The sequence below is a fragment of the Myxine glutinosa genome, chromosome 6 (genome assembly GCF_964187855.1).
Source record: "Myxine glutinosa chromosome 6, kmMyxGlut1.1, whole genome shotgun sequence".
Taxonomy (NCBI): domain Eukaryota; kingdom Metazoa; phylum Chordata; class Myxini; order Myxiniformes; family Myxinidae; genus Myxine; species Myxine glutinosa.
This window is the reverse complement of record NC_136266.1, coordinates 1,403,019-1,417,047: the sequence shown is the minus strand read 5'-3', so window position 1 is coordinate 1,417,047 and position 14,029 is coordinate 1,403,019. Positions and strand designations below refer to the sequence as shown.

The 14,029-nt window shown below is 51.7% G+C and overlaps 2 protein-coding genes across 4 annotated transcripts in view; one reads left to right on the top strand and one right to left on the bottom strand.

Moving 5' to 3' along the window:
• RMI1 (RecQ mediated genome instability 1) overlaps positions 1-14,029 on the top strand; it is a 102,117-nt gene that overhangs the window by 3,190 nt on the left and 84,898 nt on the right. For 2 of the 3 annotated variants that reach the window (XM_068119492.2, XM_068119491.2), the window contains exons 2-4: positions 8,689-8,823; positions 13,396-13,503; positions 13,738-13,860. In XM_068119492.2, the coding sequence (XP_067975593.2) occupies positions 8,689-8,823; positions 13,396-13,503; positions 13,738-13,860 (366 nt within the window). Of the gene's footprint in view, positions 1-8,688; positions 8,824-12,955; positions 13,193-13,395; positions 13,504-13,737; positions 13,861-14,029 lie in introns of all 3 variants that reach the window. The other variant, XM_078779546.1, reaches the window with a different exon arrangement.
• On the bottom strand, positions 8,896-12,181 carry LOC144892761 (uncharacterized). The gene is made up of 2 exons (XM_078781108.1): positions 11,190-12,181; positions 8,896-8,914 (listed from the first exon to the last, which is right to left on the bottom strand). Exons 1-2 carry the CDS (start codon positions 12,179-12,181, stop codon positions 8,896-8,898), a joined length of 1,011 nt encoding a protein of 336 aa, XP_078637234.1.

The following is a 14,029-nucleotide window of genomic DNA, read 5'->3' as shown; positions in this document are numbered from 1 at the left end:
AGTGTATTTCCTTATTACATGTAGGCTAAGTATGTGTTTTCCCACTAGATTGACTTTGCATTGTATCAAACAAAATAAGCGTAGGCCCTTCCAATTTCCCCAAAACCTCCCTTCCAATTGCCTTCTGCATTTTGGTCGGTTTTCTTCAAACCACCATTGGCCACGAGGTAAGGTTGGGGAAGAAAGGCGTGTCTCCACCTCGTCGTAAGAGGGAAGGAGTGAACCAGCCCTAACAGCCAATCAACACCGCGGTGAGTGACCCGGTAGGCGTGCCCTCGGAGTCGGCGGCTTGATTTCGCTCGAGGTGATAAAAGCGACTGCAAGGGACTGCTTTACCAGATGAGGGATGACTGGAGATGAGCTGGAGATGACCCTGGGAGAGGAGCAACGAGGCTGCACCAAAGAGAGGCGGTGAGATGCGAAACGCTCCAAGCCAAAGAGGAGAGGTACTCGGCAAGGAGACCAGCTTTGGAGAGACGCGCTGAAAGGAGGGAGACGGCCCCGCCCCAAGAAGGGGAGCAGGTGTGCCGAACCAGCGCGGGACGTCTACCGCGGTGGATACCCGACGGAGGGTTTCCCGCCAAAACCGCGAGGGATTGCGAACTGCGCGCTCCCGACCAAGCGATCCATCTCAAGCCTATCTGCCTGCAATTATCCCCTGTGTAAGTGTGAACGTCCTGTCCTGTTCGTTTGTCTTGGGGCTAAGTAAAAATGAATAGTGTAAGTTAACCATTCGCTGTGTTACTGCTTCTTCCATCCATTGCTTGTGTGTGTATAATAAATCTGTTCTTCCTCCGTATCCTTCTTCTTCTTTTTCCTTCTCTTTCGGTCGCTTTAGAGATTTCCCGATTGAATATCTGTGGGGCGATCTGGTCAACGTCGGGTGGAATCGGGTTTTAATCGGGGAGTAACTGTTCGGACGTGGTTAAATACACCACCGCTCGGTCAATATAACATCTAAAAGCCGCGTCTGTAACAATTGGTAGTCAGGAGGTGGGATTCGAACCTGGGACTAAATTTATTTAGCCCAAATTTTGGACACCAATTGTGTTAGTAGAGTAACAATTGGTGTCGAGGAGTTGGATTCGGACCTGGGACTAAATTTGTTAGGCCCAAATTTTGGAACACCAATTGTACTATTAGAGTAACAATTGGTGTCGAGGAGGGAGATCGGACCCGAAATCGGACCCGAAGCGCGCTTAACGCGCTCAAAATTACAAGCTGCCGAAATTTATTTTGTTTTATAAAGCAAAACCCGAATTTTGAGATCGCGCCATGGACAATCAAGGCGATCGGATGTCGGTGGGAGAGATAGACAGGGTGGAATCGACCCAGGACCTCGGGGAAATGTATGTGGAGGAAAGGGAGGAGGAAAATGGCAATGTGGTTGCGGGAATATCAGGCGCGCAAAATGGCGCGCTCGCGCACGTGGTTGAAGGGTCCCAAAATAGCGGCGCCGCGGAGGGCGAGCCCGCGGTGGCGGCTGGGGACGCTGGGCAAACCGGGTTTGACCTCAGATTATTCTTGACCCAACTGAATGCAAAAATGGATAGGATGGGGGGCCAAATGGGGGTAATGGGAAACCAAATGGGGGTAATGTGGAACCGGATGGATGCTCGGAGTGAGCAATTGTGGGTAATGAGGGACGAAGTGAGGGGTACCGGTGAGGGATTAGACAAGAAATTTGGGAAGTTAGACAATAATTTTGAGGAATTAGACAAGAAATTTGGGAAGTTAGACAATAATTTTGAGGGGTTAGACAACGGGATAAAAGAGGTAAAAAATGGGTTAACGGGGGTGGAAAACAGAATGGCTGCCCAGGAGAATCAGTTAGAGGGGGTGAAAAATGGGTTAATGGGGTTAGAAAATAGGATGGAGGACAAATTGCGGGAAATAGGGGAACAATCCGCCCGGGAAATCGAACAGATGGGGAACCAGATGGAGGAAATACGACGAGTGGTGAGTGAGGAGGTCTCGGGGCTACGCGAGGAGGTAAAGCGAGGCGAAAAGCGTATAGAGAAAGAGGTGAGAAATAATACGGCTAAGTTACAAGGGGGAATAGAAGATCTGACGGAGGAGGTGGAACAGCTGACAGAGGGACAAACGAAATTAGTGGAGCAGGTTCAAAGGAACACTGCAGTACTCGGAGGGTTAAAGGCGACACAAAAAGAAATTAAAAACGAATTAATAGCGACGCAGAGGCAATGTCAGATGGTACGGGAGGAACTGACAATGAGGGTGGAGGAGGTGACAGAGATAATGGAGACAAAGGACCGGCAGGTGAGAACGCACATCGAAACGGTTAAAGTAGCGATGGAGGAAGAAATAGAGGGGGCGCACCGGGAGCTGAAGGAGGTAAAGGAAAAATTAGAGGAGGTGGAAGAGGGGGTGAGTGAAATTAAGAAGAGACGGAGGGAAACTAAGAGGGAGATAAAGGAGGAAGTAATGGAATATGTACAAGGTCTGTGTTCAAATCATGATGAAGTGCTCACTAACCAAATAAAGAGTTTGCAGGTGGCAAAGGAGGGGCGGAGACGAAGTACGGAGGTGAGTGGCAATGTATATGATGTGAGGAAAGCTTCAGTCGGCTTGGGGATTGGTTTGGATCCGGGTGTTCGTGAAAGGCCGTTGGTGAAGTGTGTGACAGGACAGGTGTGCGAAAAAAGAGGTGTGCGAGAATGTCCGACCATGGGGTGTGTGAGGAAAAAGTGCACGCCGAGGAGTGAGTGTGCCGTCAGGAGTGAGCCGGTCGAAGCGCGTGTGCGAGGGGGTACATGGAAGCGCGGTGTGGTGAGTGTTACGGAGGAAGTAACGAGAGAGTGTACACCTGTGGTGAGTGTTACGGAGGAAGTAACGAGAGAGTGTACACCTGTGGTGAGTGTTACAGAGGATGTAACGAGAAAGTGTACGTCTGTGGTGAGTGTTACGGAGGAAGTAACGAGAGAGTGTACACCTGTGGTGAGTGTTACGGAGGAAGTAACGAGAGAGTGTACACCTGTGGTGAGTGTTACGGAGGAAGTAACGAGAGAGTGTACACCTGTGGTGAGTGTTACAGAGGATGTAACAAGAAAGCGTACGTCTGTGGTGAGTGTTACAGAGGGTGTAACGGGAGAGTGTGCGCGAGAAAGGTGTGTAACGGACAGGTGCATGAGGAAAGAGTGCGTTGTCAAGAGTGGAGGTGAGAGTAGTGAGAGTGAAACGGAGCGTGAGTTGGTTGTGACAGGTGAGCGAGGATGTACACCTGGGATGGAAGGATGCACACCTGGAATGGTAGAGCGTGAGTGGGAATGCACGCTGGAGTTGGTGGTGAGGCACGTGGTTGGGTGTGCGAACGAGGGCACACCTGTGATTGTCACAGAGGAGGTGACCGAGGAGGGGGCGCGAAGCGGTGTATTGGTGAGGTGTGCGAGCAACGAATGTGTGCCAAAGTGTTCGGTGGTCAGGTGTGTGACCAAGGCTGTGAGTGGAATGGGTGCACCTGGGTGTGTAAGGAAAGGTACGAGGAGCATGGGCACAGCTGGATGTGTGAGCAAGGAACGGGCTGCGGGGTGTAAGCGTCCAGGTGAAGCATCGACGTTAGACGGGGTAGAGTTTAGAACGACTTATAGCCGAATCGGGCCCTCGGTGCGTGCTGGGCCTCGCTTTGAACGGCCGCGGCCGGGCTCCACTAGGCGGAGCGGGCGGCTGGATAGGAAGGGTCGCTATGGCGACCACGTTTTGTTGAGACGTGCCGGCAGGTCGAGATCGGGACATTGGATGGCTCCACGCCGAGGTGATGCGTGGGATCTCGGCCCGGGTAAGCCCCCGCCTCTGCCCCGAATGCGGGACGCATCCAGCCGCCAGCACAAAAGAATCCGCGTTCAGTGCTCGGCTGTACGAAGCCGGGCTGTAGATGTGAATTGGCGCACCGAGAGGATGTAATAAGTAGACGGGTGATGGTGGTAGTGATAGTGATTTAAAACGAAATTTAGAAAAGTGAATAGAATTGGCAGTAAATGGAAAATTTTTGAATTGTTGGATTTGGACGAGCGAAATTCGTAGTGAGAGACCCCCGATGTGGTGGGATGGCAAATCCACCATCCCTCACAGGTGGGGGCAAAGGAGCTATAGTTTATGGGGTGTATGGCAGTGAAAACTAGCCCGGGTGGGTTAGGTTATATTGATAGGGCCCTAGCGAAGATGACATTAGGTGACGTTAAGGTTAGTTAGTGACTGATACCTGTAGTGGGGACGCAGGTAGATTAGTATGGATGATAATGACGTGGGAGCGCAATAGTTTAAAGGGACGACTGGGAAGCGCAAGTTTCAGAGGGGAGTAGTTAGCTGAGATGATGCCGTGTGTGTGAGGATTGAACAGGTGTGATTGAACAGGTGTGATTGAACAGGTGTGATTGAACAGGTGTGATTGCACAGGTGTGCAACTGAACAGGGTGTGGAGCAGTGTATGAGGCAGTAGTGGTGATTGCGTGTTGTGTTGACCAAATGGTCCAGGAAGAAAGGAGGGTGCAGGTGGCACCAGGTATGATTGCACAGGTGTGCAACGACAGGTGAATGAAGAACAGGTGTATGTGGCTGTGTGGAATAAATGGTTGTATGGAATAAATGGTATGGAGTAGTGGAATGGATGGTCGTGGAGTGAGAATGGTGGAAATTGTGGAGTGGAGTGGATGGTGCGAAGGTGTGAATGGGGGAAGAGTGGACCCCCATCACGGATACCCGGGGCGGGTAGTGTAAGTGTTAGATAGAGGGTACAGGTAAATTGTGGTTGGATATTGGCATCTGTGGTGCGGGTGACAGAATGGTATGTGGATGGGTGCGTTGGTGTTGTGGAAATGGCTGGGCGTGTAGCCTGTTAGTGTGTGTAGTTGGTTTGGGCACTCCACCACTGGGAGGATGTCGGCCAGGTGAGGCCGCAGGTGGGCTCTGGGAGCCGGTAGTAGTTGTTGTGGATGGGGCCCGAGGATCCGGAGGACGGACCCGGGTAGCCCAGTGCCAGAGGGCACCATGGGGTGACAGAGCCAGGAGAGGGGCTGTCCCCAGGTAGTTAGGTTAGGGTGAGGAGCTAGGTAAGCTCGGGTGGCAACTACAGTGGTGGAGCTGTGCAGGTGGGTAGACCTGTTGGGAGAGGTACACGTCGCAGCCCAGAAATTGTGCTAGAGCACCGGGAGATGAATCGGGGGAGTGAGACCCCAAATTGAGGAGCACCACAGTTTGGCCAATGGGAATTGGTTATTAGAACCCATAGTGTAAGTTGGCCAATGGATTGGCAGGGAAAGACCCCGGGTAGTGTAAAGTGTGTGAAAGTCATTTAGAGGATAGTTAGGATGAAGGATCTCCTCGCACCATCTGCATCCACTCACCTGAGGTGACAGGTACTCCACACCATGCCATGTTTTGATTATTTTTTATGATGCAAATGTTTGGATTGTGAGACGCATCATGACGTGGGTGTGACATTGTGCGTAATTCCATCTCTCCCTCCTTATGAGGATTGATGATGAATTGGTGATGGCAAATTTTGAAGTAAAGGGATTGTGGAGACGAATTTGGTATAGGGGAAATATGGGGAAGACGTGACAGTAGTGACGAATTTGTAAATGTGTAGATTTTTGTACATATGGGGTGAGAACAAGGGTAGGGTAGGTGACAGGGGGGTGACGTACGGTAGGGACGAGCTTTCTCACTTCGGCCTCCGTACGCATTTCACCTTGCATTGCCTTATTGACGTGTACCCTTGTGACCTTACCCCTTGCTCAATTGTCTTTCTTTTGTCTCCCACATGACCTGTGCGCCATTGGGTGCCGATGGGAGCGTGCGTGAGGTGGCCATTGTGCGCCCGAGATTCCCAGAACCAGCATGCATTGCGTTGATGTACCACATTATGGACCGCTGTTCTTCGGCCAAGTACCACTTGATGGACCCCAGGTTCTGGGGCAGGGCACCTCTGTTGGAGACCGGCCATAGTGGCCAGGGAATCTTGCTTGCGGACCTCGGTAAGGTGGCACCTATGCCAAACAGGTGGACCACCCTTAGTTGGCCCCTGAGGCCCTAAATAAAAATGGACACAAGTTGTGCTTTTTATTATTTCCAACTAGGCCGCATGAAGCCTGAAGACGTCGGGAAGAACATCGGCCCGGCAGAGAAAGAGAAGACCACCACCAGTTCTTTTGTTGTGTTTATTATGAGCCATGGTGACTGCGCACTGGTTGGTGCTTTTGGGTGCTTTGTGGTGTTTGGTGCTTTTGGGTGCTTTGATGGTACTGGTACTGGTGCATCGATGCAATGCGTGCTGTCTCCTCCCTCCCAACAGGAATTTCTTTCTCTTGTTCCCTAAAAAGAAAAAAAAAAAAGAAAAAAAAAAAAACACAGGTCCTGGGTTGCGTTGTAAATAAGAAATCACATCATTGTAAATAATGCTCCCCACCGTAAATGTATAGGTTGAGAGTAATTCCGTAATTCGGTTAGCTGTGGGCTTGAGTCTGTTAGACAGGATGCAATGCAATAGGGGGACATACTTATTTGTGTTTTAAAATATTACACTCAGGGTCAGGTTAATTGTAGAGGGAATTACACCTACGTGCCACACTAAGTTAAAGTTTAATAGGCCCGAGGACGGACCTGAAGAAAGGGGGGTGCAGTGTAACGATTTTGAGAAGTGTGTAACGAATTTGAGAAGTGTAATGAATGTGAAAACGTTACAATGGAAACGTTACAATGTGAACGTTACAAACGTACGGTACCACCCTGTAATGTAAATAATGGTCGCAGTCAGCGTCCTAGTTAATTGCAGGAAATATACACGCAGGTCACGATATATCTTTTAAATAGTGTATTTCCTTATTCCATGTAGGCTAAGTATGTGTTTTCCCACTAGATTGACTTTGCATTGTATCAAACAAAATAAGCGTAGGCCCTTCCAATTTCCCCAAAACCTCCCTTCCAATTGCCTTCTGCATTTTGGTCGGTTTTCTTCAAACCACCATTGGCCACGAGGTAAGGTTGGGGAAGAAAGGCGGGTCTCCACCTCGTCGTAAGAGGGAAGGAGTGAACCAGCCCTAACAGCCAATCAACACCGCGGTGAGTGACCCGGTAGGCGTGCCCTCGGAGTCGGCGGCTTGATTTCGCTCGAGGTGATAAAAGCGACTGCAAGGGACTGCTTTACCAGATGAGGGATGACTGGAGATGAGCTGGAGATGACCCTGGGAGAGGAGCAACGAGGCTGCACCAAAGAGAGGCGGTGAGATGCGAAACGCTCCAAGCCAAAGAGGAGAGGTACTCGGCAAGGAGACCAGCTTTGGAGAGACGCGCTGAAAGGAGGGAGACGGCCCCGCCCCAAGAAGGGGAGCAGGTGTGCCGAACCAGCGCGGGACGTCTACCGCGGTGGATACCCGACGGAGGGTTTCCCGCCAAAACCGCGAGGGATTGCGAACTGCGCGCTCCCGACCAAGCGATCCATCTCAAGCCTATCTGCCTGCAATTATCCCCTGTGTAAGTGTGAACGTCCTGTCCTGTTCGTTTGTCTTGGGGCTAAGTAAAAATGAATAGTGTAAGTTAACCATTCGCTGTGTTACTGCTTCTTCCATCCATTGCTTGTGTGTGTATAATAAATCTGTTCTTCCTCCGTATCCTTCTTCTTCTTTTTCCTTCTCTTTCGGTCGCTTTAGAGATTTCCCGATTGAATATCTGTGGGGCGATCTGGTCAACGTCGGGTGGAATCGGGTTTTAATCGGGGAGTAACTGTTCGGACGCGGTTAAATACACCACCGCTCGGTCAATATAACATCTAAAAGCCGTGTCTGTAACAATATTTTGTTTAAATCGCGGCATGGTCAGTCATACACCGCCCGAAATAACAGACGGGAAAATGCCGAGATATATTAAAAATTCGTCCATTTGATGACAATCGTCACGATGAAATATTTAATTTATACGTCGTCACAATAATGTGGAGAGAGGAGCATAGCTTCGTTCACGTGTCGCCACACACGGGAAATTGCCCAGATTTTTTTTTTTTTTAATCGCGGCATGGTCAGTCATACACCGCCTGAAATAACAGATGGGAAAATGCCGAGATATATTAAAAATTCGTCGCCACACACGGGAAATTGCCGAGATATATTTTCACTTTGCACAAAAATAACATCAAGTAATCGAATCAATAGGAATGTCCTGTGCCTATAACATCGACGTTATAGGCACAGCTGCATCTAGGCATTGTGTAACATCGACGTGGCTTTTGTTTTAATTAAAACTTTTTGTACTTGTTGGTTGATCAGATCAACCGTTTTACTTGTCGAATTATGACGTCATAATGAAGGTACCGATGACATTAACATATCTTATTCCCCATGTGGAGTACTTGACAATGATCCTTGTTTCAGTTCCTTCCATTGAGCTGTTTCGGAGATATAGAGGTGTAACGTTTTTCCAAGACGGCGTCTGTACCACGTGACCTACGACGTCATAATTATGAATATAAAAATTCCACAGGTGGAGGCAAAAAAAATTGTTGGTGAAAATTTAGTGTCAATCGGACCAACGGTTGCTGAGAAAATGAATTTTAAAAATGCAGGCTCCGAATGCCTAACCTTGCTTTTCACTTCGCGAGTGCAGGGTAATAACGGGATTTGTGGCTGTTGATTAATTTGTAGAACAGAACAAGTGGGACATGTGCTTTGTGTTCTGCAGGGATCAGAATGGACTGGACGGCTTGTGTTTGACCAGTGGCTGTCAGCAGACCTACGAGAGTTGAGTTTCCCTGTGTTGCCCGCTCACCTGGCTCAGGTTCAAAAGGAAACGCTGGTCGGCCCAATTGCCCTCCAGGTAGGGATGCTTTTTGGTCAAACACTTTGCCTGGATATCGTTTTTATGTGATGCCAACTAACTTGAATGACTTTAATTGCCAGGTCCGACACTGCTTCATAATCGTGTAACCTGGGAGTGTAACGAGAAAATCTCACTCACCTCTGCTCTGTTGCATTTTTTTCCCCTTCTGTTTTCTCCCTTCCGTTTTCTCCCTTCCGTTTTCTCCCTTCCGTTTTCTCCCTTCCGTTTTCTCCCTTCCGTTTTCTCCCTTCCGTTTTCTCCCTTCCGTTTTCTCCCTTCCGTTTGCTCGCTTCCGTTTGCTCCCTTCCCTTTGCTCCCTTCCGTTTGCTCCCTTCCCTTTGCTCCCTTCCCTTTGCTCCCTTCCCTTTGCTCCCTTCCCTTTGCTCCCTTCCGTTTGCTCCCTTCCGTTTGCTCCCTTCCGTTTGCTCCCTTCCGTTTGCTCCCTTCCGTTTGCTCCCTTCCGTTTGCTCCCTTCCGTTTGCTCCCTTCCGTTTGCTCCCTTCCGTTTGCTCCCTTCCGTTTGCTCCCTTCCGTTTGCTCCCTTCCGTTTGCTCCCTTCCGTTTGCTCCCTTCCGTTTGCTCCCTTCCGTTTGCTCCCTTCCGTTTGCTCCCTTCCGTTTTCTCCCTTCCGTTTTCTCCCTTCCGTTTTCTCCCTTCCGTTTTCTCCCTTCCGTTTTCTCCCTTCCGTTTTCTCCCTTCCGTTTTCTCCCTTCCGTTTTCTCCCTTCCGTTTTCTACCTTCCGTTTTCTCCCTTCCGTTTTCTCCCTTCCGTTTTCTCCCTTCCGTTTTGTCCCTTCCGTTTTGTCCCTTCCGTTTTCTCCCTTCCGTTTTCTCCCTTCCGTTTTCTCCCTTCCGTTTTCTCCCTTCCGTTTTCTCCCTCCCGTTTTCTCCCTTCCGTTTTCTCCCTTCCGTTTTCTCCCTTCCGTTTTCTCCCTTCCGTTTTCTCCCTTCCGCTTTCTCCCTTCCGCTTTCTCCCTTCCGCTTTCTCCCCTCCGCTTTCTCCCCTCCGCTTTCTCCCCTCCGCTTTCTCCCCTCCGCTTTCTCCCCTCCGCTTTCTCCCCTCCGCTTTCTCCCCTCCGCTTTCTCCCCTCCGCTTTCTCCCCTCCGCTTTCTCCCTGCCGCTTTCTCCCTCCCGCTTTCTCCCTCCCGCTTTCTCCCTCCCGCTTTCTCCCTCCCGCTTTCTCCCTCCCGCTTTCTCCCTCCCGCTTTCTCCCTCCCGCTTTCTCCCTTTCGTCTTCTCCCTTCTGCTTTCTCCCTTCCGCTTTCTCCCTTCCGCTTTCTCCCTTCCGCTTTCTCCCTTCCGCTTTCTCCCTCCCGCTTTCTCCCTTCCGCTTTCTCCCTTCCGCTTTCTCCCTCCCGCTTTCTCCCTCCGCTTTCTCCCTCCGCTTTCTCCATGCCGCTTTCTCCCTTCCGCTTTCTCCCTTCCGTTTTCTCCCTTCCGTTTTCTCCCTTCCGCTTTCTCCCTTCCGCTTTCTCCCTTCCGCTTTCTCCCTTCCGTTTTCTCCCTTCCGTTTTCTCCCTTCCGTTTTCTCCCTTCCGTTTTCTCCCTTCCGTTTTCTCCCTTCCGTTTTCTCCCTTCCGCTTTCTCCCCTCCGCTTTCTCCCTCCCGCTTTCTCCCTCCCGCTTTCTCCCTCCCGCTTTCTCCCTGCCGCTTTCTCCCTGCCGCTTTCTCCCTTCCGCTTTCTCCCTTCCGCTTTCTCCCTTCCGCTTTCTCCCTTCCGCTTTCTCCCTTCCGCTTTCTCCCTGCCGCTTTCTCCCTGCCGCTTTCTCCCTGCCGCTTTCTCCCTGCCGCTTTCTCCCTGCCGCTTTCTCCCTGCCGCTTTCTCCCTGCCGCTTTCTCCCTTCCGTTTTCTCCCTTCCGTTTTCTCCCTTCCGTTTTCTCCCTTCCGTCTTCTCCCTTCCGTCTTCTCCCTTCCGTCTTCTCCCTTCCGTCTTCTCCCTTCCGTCTTCTCCCTTCCGTCTTCTCCCTTCCGTCTTCTCCCTTCCGTCTTCTCCCTTCCGTCTTCTCCCTTCCGTCTTCTCCCTTCCGTCTTCTCCCTTCCGTCTTCTCCCTTCCGTCTTCTCCCTTCCGTCTTCTCCCTTCCGTCTTCTCCCTTCCGTCTTCTCCCTTCCGTCTTCTCCCTTCCGTCTTCTCCCTTCTGTCGTCTCCCTTCCATCTGTGTCCGTTTTCTCCGTTTCCGTCTCCCTCCGTCTCCCTCCGTTTTCTCCCGTCCGCTTTTCTCCCGTCCGCTTTTCTCCCGTCCGCTTTTCTCCCGTCCGCTTTCCTCCCGTCCGCTTTTCTCCCGTCCGCTTTTCTCCCGTCCGCTTTTCTCCCGTCCGCCTTTCTCCCGTCCGCCGTTCTCCCGTCCGCCGTTCTCCCTTGCGCCGTCCTCCCTTGCGCCGTCCTCCCTTGCGCCTTCCTCCCTTGCGCCTTTCTCCCTTGCGCCTTCCTCCCTTGCGCCTTCCTCCCTTGCGCCTTTCCCCCTTGCGCCTTCCCCCCTTGCGCCTTTCCCCCTTGCGCCTTTCTCCCTTGCGCCTTTCCCCCTTGCGCCTTTCCCCCTTGCGCCTTTCCCCCTTGCGCCTTTCCCCCTTGCGCCTTTCCCCCTTGCGCCTTTCCCCCTTGCGCCTTTCCCCCTTGCGCCTTTCCCCCTTGCGCCTTTCCCCCTTGCGCCTTCCCCGCTTGCGCCTTTTCCCGCTTGCGCCTTTTCCCCTTGCGCTTTTCCCCTTGCGCCTTTCCCCCTTGCGCCTTTCCCCCTTGCGCCTTTCTCCCTTGCGCCTTTCTCCCTTGCGCCTTTCCCCCTTGCGCCTTCCCCCCTTGCGCCTTTCCCCCTTGCGCCTTTCTCCCTTGCGCCTTTCCCCCTTGCGCCTTTCCCCCTTGCGCCTTTCCCCCTTGCGCCTTTCCCCCTTGCGCCTTTCCCCCTTGCGCCTTTCCCCCTTGCGCCTTTCTCCCTTGCGCCTTTCTCCCTTGCGCCTTTCCCCCTTGCGCCTTTCCCCCTTGCGCCTTTCCCCCTTGCGCCTTTCCCCCTTGCGCCTTTCCCCCTTGCGCCTTTCCCCCTTGCGCCTTTCCCCCTTGCGCCTTTCCCCCTTGCGCCTTTCCCCCTTGCGCCTTTCCCCCTTGCGCCTTTCCCCCTTGCGCCTTTCCCCCTTGCGCCTTTCCCCCTTGCGCCTTTCCCCCTTGCGCCTTTCCCCCTTGCGCCTTTCCCCCTTGCGCCTTAACCCCCTTGCGCCTTTCCCCCTTGCGCCTTTCCCCCTTGCGCCTTTCCCCCTTGCGCCTTTCCCCCTTGCGCCTTTCCCCCTTGCGTCTTTCTCCCTTCCGTTTTCCCTTTCCATTTTCCCCTTCCAATTCTGCTCTTGCTCTTCCATGTGCTTTGAGCATATGTGCAAAAATCCAAACTGAGAGGAATGGGTTATGTAGGGTTAATGGGGGTAACTATTGTTACGTTTGTAGGGGGTAGACAATGATTACCTTAGAACCAGGTAGATTTGCATGAATTATAATGTTCCGTATATCGCGATGAAGAAGAAGAACCACCATGTAATAAGTAGGGAATTTGAATTAGCCCGGATGTCGTGTAAGATGTATCTTCGTCCCCATTACGAGGTGTGGGGTATGTTAATTAGCTCAGGGATTATGGGCAATTTATCCCCTGTATGTCATTACCTCTAATATATTTCCTGTGTCCCTTTTGGCACTACACCATAGACACTAGCCAATCGCCCGCATTTAAACTCGCTAATTAAAAATCTAACCGGAAGTCATGCATCAAGCCCTACCGCTGAAAACCCTGACTTGGGAGGCGCACAGAACGGGCAGGCCAAGGGCCGTGCCCAGAGGGGCAGTGATTGGTCGGGGTTTTGATTGACGGGAAGGACTGGTAGGACGCGACTCGCTGATTGGCGAAGCACCCCAGAGGACATCAGAGCCTGGGTGAAAAAAGACCGCTCCAGGGGACATCTTGTTCTCTTCTCCTTGGCTTCTCGCTCTGAGCGGACATTCTCTTTGCTTCTCCTTGGCTCCTCGCTCTGACCGACAATTCCCCCTCATGTGCTTTGTCGTACTAAAGACTATAGCGAACGGTCGCGATGCCCTCTTGCGCTTTTTCTCGCCTGGACCTCGTACGAACGGTGGCATTTTTCTCTCGGGCTCAAGGGAGCGATCGTGAACGGCCATGTTTGGAGATCTTGCTGGTGGTCATGAGGAGGAAGAGCCGCGGCTTTCCAAGCAAGAGTTACGGGTGGACGAGCGCTGCTGGCTCGCTGCAGCGCGACGAGGCTCGGAGTGAGCGCAACACACACAGCGAGGCCTGGTTCCCGCCAAGGCCCCGGACGATTTCCACGATTACCCCACCAGCCCGCCAAGCCCCACGAGACCCCACCAGCGATCAGAGTTAAGTGCACACAAACTCTTTATTTTCCGGTTATTGTACTGTTCAACATGGTGTTCAACAAGGGTATTCACGCGACACTATTTCAGGTTGGGTTGGGGGATGGCAGTTTGTAGTGCATCACTAGTTTGTGGTCATGAGTCAATCAAATAAAAGGAGGGAACCAATTTAGCACATTTTTTAATGCGAACTTTGTCACTTTCAGATGGATTCCATAATGGACATCAGTCAACCCGCTTACTCGCAGCTCCAGAAACTTCGTGGGAAGTGCAACTCAAACGATCGTGTCGCTTCTGCACCTGCAACATTTGAGGTTTGATGACTATCCGGTGTTCTGCTCCCTCCCACCCAACCCCCTTTCATCTGCTCTTCACCAACCCCCTCTCCTCCCTGATGAAGTACCTACCTGCGCCACTCTACATTTGTGCACCCAAATCTCATCGAGCAATCGTTGTTTGATCATCTTGATTCTGAAGATGTGAAAGTCAGTAGTTATTCAGACTTCACTCGTTTACTTGCTGTGGAATAAGGTTCTCGTGTTTCTTAGGCCTGGGAGGGGAAAGCCGAGCGCGTGCTCATGTTGGAACTGACAGATGGCATCCAACGAATCCAGGCGATGGAGTACCAAGCAGTGCCCATCTTGAACACTCACCTTCCTCCAGGAACAAAGGTGATTACTATGTGTATGCATTACCAATGAGCAAGACAATGTGAATATATGCATGATGAATCCTCTCATACAAGTTGAGGGTGATGTGCCAACCATGGTGGGAAGGAAGGTGAAGTGAGATGTTGGGCATGAGCTTCTTCAAAGCAAGAGAGAGAGAGAGATAAAGAGC